The following is a 5,408-nucleotide window of genomic DNA, read 5'->3' as shown; positions in this document are numbered from 1 at the left end:
TACGAGATTTCATATTTTATATCAAAATATGCCACAATAAAAAATAAAATATTCTGTAAACTATTAATTTTTTGATATCTTTGTCTTGACTCTAATTGATATTCGCAAGTTCAGAAGACCCGAACATTTTTTTTAAATATTTTTCGACAGAATTGTGCTGTATTGTTTATTATAATAACACATATTTTTTACAATTTTTATATAATTTTAGGTTATATAATATTCCTCGAATTTTAATACACAAAATGAAAAAATTTTCCTTTAAGCAAAAATATATTAATTAAAAAAATACACTGGATCCGTGATAATTCCATTAAGGAAATTTCGGAGCAAATATCAATTTAAACTAATACTTATAAACTAATAGACAGAATCATATTTTTTATGTGAAAAACATTATACAATTCTACGTATATTAAAAAATGACCTTAATGTTTGACTTTCAAAAAACGATACTTTTTGAAAATTGATTTTGCCGTTCTTTTTCAGGATATACATTTTTAAAATTGAAAAATTTTTCATAATAATATGTATTATATACTAAATTTTCCATTGTTTCCATTAAAATGAAACACCCTGTGTTTAAACGGAAAAGTCCTACATATCGTACACTATCATGAATAGTATTATTGTTATCGGGACACTAAGTGAGGCTATAATAGCTGCCTATCAAGCAAGGAGAGACAGTAGCTAATAAAAATACGTATGAAGACAAACTAGAATTATTGAAACTTTAGTTCTGTAACGCATGCAGTAAACAATAAGGTAAAGAATGGATTTCAAATAAAACAGGTAAGCATGTTGTATATCCAAGGAAACTTTCTACTGTCATATCTTATTCCAGCATTAAAAACCAATTACCTCGTCATACGAAATCAATTACTATACATATTCAAATATGTTGCACAAGACATCGAGTCTCCTTTGCATTCTTAGTATCAATGCAATGATCATTTTGTTACATGGGCACTCAAATTATGAGAGTTTTAATAACAATGATAATAGCAAGTCAAAATTATCGAAATTACGAGATCGAGCTATTGATATGGAGAACTTCTCAAAGAACCAACATTGTTCAAATAAAAAAATACTGGACACCACGCCTAAATCCGGTGATATATTTGATTTTATAATAATTGGCGCTGGTACGGCTGGCAGCACAACAGCAGCAAGACTGAGCGAAATTTCTCAGAACAAAATATTGCTGATCGAAGCTGGATCTTACGAGAACTTTTTCATGGACATTCCTATATTCGCTCCCATCTTAACTTTAGATAATAACATCAATTGGAACTACAAAACTAAACCGTCCAACAAATACTGTCGTGGCATGAATGGTAATGTATGCCTTTGGCCAAGGGGAAAAGTAGTCGGTGGTAGCAGTGCGACAAACTTCATGTTAGCTGCTAGAGGCGGAGCCGAAGATTACGATCGTTGGGCAGACATGGGGAATGAAGGCTGGGCTTACAAGGACGTCCTTAAATATTTTAAAAAATTGGAAACAATGAATATTCCGGAGCTGAAGTCGGACACTACTTATCATGGTACTGACGGACCAGTACATATCACTTATCCATTATATCGAACCCCATTGTCAGAAGTCATTCTAGAAGCTGGTAAGGAAATAGGATATCCGATAGTAGATTACAATGGGAAAAACATGATAGGATTCTCACATGTGCAAGCTACAATCATGAACGGCACTCGCATGAGCAGCAATAGTGCATATTTACATCCTATACGCAATCGCAAAAATTTTTATATGACTCTTCAGAGTATGGTAACCAAAATTTTGATAGATAACACGAAGCGCGCAGTCGGTGTGGAATTTACCAAAGATGGTCAAAATATCTCCGTGACAGCAAGAAAAGAAGTGATTCTGTGTGCGGGTGCCATCGGATCACCGCAGTTGTTAATGCTATCTGGTATCGGACCAGAGAAACATCTTATTGAATTAGGCATTAAAGTTTTCCAAAATGCGCCAGTCGGCGAAAATCTCATAGACCATCTAGGCTATTTTGGATTGCAGTGGATAACAAATGCATCGATAGGTTTAACAACATCTGAAGTGTTCAATCCTTTTAATCCGTACATGTCTGAATTTTTTATAAATCGAACGGGACCATGGACGACTTTGGGTTTGGCCGAGACCCTCGCTTATGTCAATACAAAACATCCAGATAAACAAAGCGGTCTACCCGACATAGAATTATTGTTTACTGGTATTCAACCCATAAATTTTATTGCTCCAATTTTGATAAATTTGAAAGATCCTCTATCTTTATGGATCAAATATGGTGAATATCACAGCTGGTCTGTTCTGGTAGGATTGTTGAAACCAAAAAGTCGTGGTAGGATAACGTTGTTGGCTAATAACGTCAATGTGAAACCAAAGATCGTACCAAATTATTTAAATGATTCAGATGACGTCAGGACGATGATCGCCGGAATTAGAACTGCGTTAAGAATTGGTGAAACAAAGGTGATGCAAGCGTTTAATTCTCAATTATTAAACGTGACTAATATGGAATGCGACAAGTATGAGTATGACTCTGATGCTTATTGGGACTGCATGATAAGAATTATGTCTTCCACACTTTTTCACCCTTCCGGCACTTGTAAAATGGGACCTCGTGGAGACCCAACTGCTGTCGTCGATTCCAGATTGAAGGTATTTTTATTCTAATATATTTTTTCGAAAAATATATTAGAATACATATGGGAAATATAATAAGCAGTATGACTTTTGTTTGTGAGTTCAAATGCAATTTTTTGCAGGTGATTGGTATTGAAGGATTACGAGTAGTAGATGCTTCCATCATGCCTGAAATTGTATCAGCACCCATAAACTTACCTGTTTATATGATTGGTGAAAAAGCAGCAGATATGATCAAAGAAGATTGGAAATACTAAGAGAAGTTGTGACAATAACAAAGTTATATAAAAATAACCCAATAAGTATGTCATTTTTTAGTGTAAAACACAATAAGTATTGTGTTACTTTCTTTGACAGTAGTGACACCCTATGGGGCAAATGGTGACAATTACAAAATACATAATTCTTAATTCTTATTCAATCTTTCTTTTGACATTTTGATTAGATAAAATAATTGATATTAATTTCTGTACTCTACCATGTGTAAATTTTTATTTATTCGATAACTAAGGTTTATTTTCATAATATATGGTTGACGAAAAAGTTAAATAAAACTTGAAAGTTAATTATAAAAATTTGGCGTGCCCGCATTGCATTAATAATTTAATTGATAAGATATATTTAAAAAAACGGGGACAAGTTTTTGCTTTACTTTGATCCCATTGGTCAAAATAATCACTTTAAACCTGTTTTATGAAACTTAAAATATTTGGAAAGACAATGGCATTAAACTTTTGCTGCATATACTTTTGAATGGTTAAGTGGTTTATTAAGAAATCATTTTTGTTTCTATGTCTAATCAAATACTTGGTAATTTGTATGATCTCATTTGTTTTTGGACAATTTTTATTTATTAAAATAATATTTAGGTTTAGGAAAGATTTTATTATACATAGATATATTTATATGTATGTACATACATATGATGAAATAATATATTAGGTAGGAACTAGACCGAATACAAATATTTTTTATGCAAGAATCTCTATATACAATATTGGGGCACTTATATAATAAAAATTTGCAATTTCGATTAAAAATACGTGAAGCAAACGTAATATTGCCTTTTTTTTATTATTATGAAATTGTCGAAACAAAATGAATAGATCGATTTAATGATTTAAGATGAATTAATCGATTTAAATTTAAAATGAATAAAATTGAATCTTTTATACTTGTCACGTTTTGACGTACAAAAGATTCTTTTTTTTTTCATACTTACGGAAGATCTTCGTTGCAAAAGTGTTTCAGTAATTCAAATAATTTTTGTAATAAATTTATCTGTATTGAGACTAAAATCTCCATTTGCATTGCTTGATCCATTGTATAACGGACACTTTACCAAATATATCACATGAAGAAGTGTTTGTTTTCTTCAAAATTGCTTCTAAAAAGTCAAAGAAACATATTATACAGAAACTTCTAGAAGGAATAAATATCGAAATGTATATACCGTCTGTCTAACCGACAGCTATCGTATACCTAATTCTCCGCCCCCCGCGCGCGCGCCGCGCAGGAATTAACCGATCGCGGTCACCTAGCGCGCGGTGCACCTGGAATATATTATATCCATTTAATATTGATGACCGTCTAATGATTTCAAAATGCAAAATTTGTTTCCAAATTATTAATTATTTGTTCAAGAATGTGCCTGTTATTAAATCGCCACTCAAATATTTGAATTGTCACCATGATGTATTCCTTGGTGATTTAATAACAGGCCGGATACTCCTGAAGAGATAATTAATCATTTGGAAACAAATTTTGCATTTTGCTAACATTAGATAGTCGTCAATATTAAATATATAGTTATAATTCCGCGAGTCTGACATTTTCCGCATATATACTGTCACACGCACGGCGAACTCGCGCTCGCGCGGCGCGAATTAAAAGCCGAAAGGGGTGAATTAAAGAAAGGTGTTAGCTCTCGTGTTTATTCCTCGGTGATCGACGACTCGCGAATCACGAAATTATAAAGGTGAGCGCCAGACGCGCGCTGAAGTAGCGTCAATCGCAACACGACACCAAAATCCGACACCGATTCTATTAAATTGGAGCGCACGAAACCGATTTCTCTATAGGTACATGCGAATTATATGTAATCGCACAATACATATACAGAATTACGAGGCCGCAATAATCGGTCTGTAATACGGTCACTAGACCGAAGATCGTATTTGTCGAAATTGTATCTCCGAAACTATTGGTTTTAAAAATATGAACCAAACACCAAATTCAAAGGAACATTATCTATTATAAGCTCAGAAAGTATCGTTGTCTTAACATTTTTACAAATACTTTGTTTTTACATAAGTGGTGGACCATAATTTTTCGTCATAAAATCATCGCAGAAAATTTTTTCTTCAAACAACTGTATATTGCACTCAAATTGACGGACAAGGAAATAAAGAAAAACATTTTATAAGCTTTAATTTTGATATATTACATTTTTTACGTAAATCCAGTAGAAATTGACATATTTATGAAAAAGTAACGAAAAACAGGTTTTTAAGAAAATGTCCGAAAAAGAATTTTTCTCAAAGTTATTTTTCCAAAAATAAATTTTGGAGAGCGGTACACAACTATAGGATCGTATATATAAATACGTATGAGCTTTGAGAAAAATACGAATATTAATTTTTCCAATTCAATTATATACTTGTACTTTGTACTAATAAATAAACTCAGATTTGAACGTAAATTGAGAGTCCCATAATAACTTTCAAACGTCATATCTTGCAGGGAACTATTG

At 32.4% G+C, this 5,408-nt stretch overlaps 1 protein-coding gene across 2 annotated transcripts; it reads left to right on the top strand.

Moving 5' to 3' along the window:
• The first annotated feature begins 685 nt into the window (after positions 1-685).
• On the top strand, positions 686-3,072 carry LOC105456274 (glucose dehydrogenase [FAD, quinone]-like). Of its 2 annotated transcripts, XM_011700221.1 has the most exons (4): positions 686-765; positions 845-2,351; positions 2,424-2,671; positions 2,779-3,072. In XM_011700221.1, the coding sequence occupies exons 2-4, from the start codon at positions 899-901 to the stop codon at positions 2,911-2,913; spliced, it is 1,836 nt and encodes a 611-aa protein (XP_011698523.1). In that variant the 5' UTR covers positions 686-765; positions 845-898; the 3' UTR covers positions 2,914-3,072. The 2 variants fall into 2 exon arrangements, with proteins under 2 accessions (XP_011698523.1, XP_011698522.1); XM_011700220.1 differs by having other exon boundaries at positions 845-2,671.
• The last annotated feature ends 2,336 nt before the right edge of the window (positions 3,073-5,408 follow it).

Source organism: Wasmannia auropunctata, unplaced genomic scaffold, assembly GCF_000956235.1.
Source record: "Wasmannia auropunctata unplaced genomic scaffold, wasmannia.A_1.0 LD335734.1, whole genome shotgun sequence".
Classification (NCBI taxonomy): Eukaryota; Metazoa; Arthropoda; class Insecta; order Hymenoptera; family Formicidae; genus Wasmannia; species Wasmannia auropunctata.
This window is presented reverse-complemented; position numbering and strand designations above follow the sequence as displayed.

What these genes read in the sequence shown, in the direction of transcription:
- LOC105456274 (XM_011700220.1), top strand. Translation starts at nt 899, where the DNA reads ATGTTGCACAAGACATCGAGTCTCCTTTGCATTCTTAGTATCAATGCA. An exon ending in TCGTCGATTCCAGATTGAAG is followed by an intron (nt 2,672 to 2,778) that starts GTATTTTTATTC and finishes AATTTTTTGCAG; the next exon opens with GTGATTGGTATTGAAGGATT.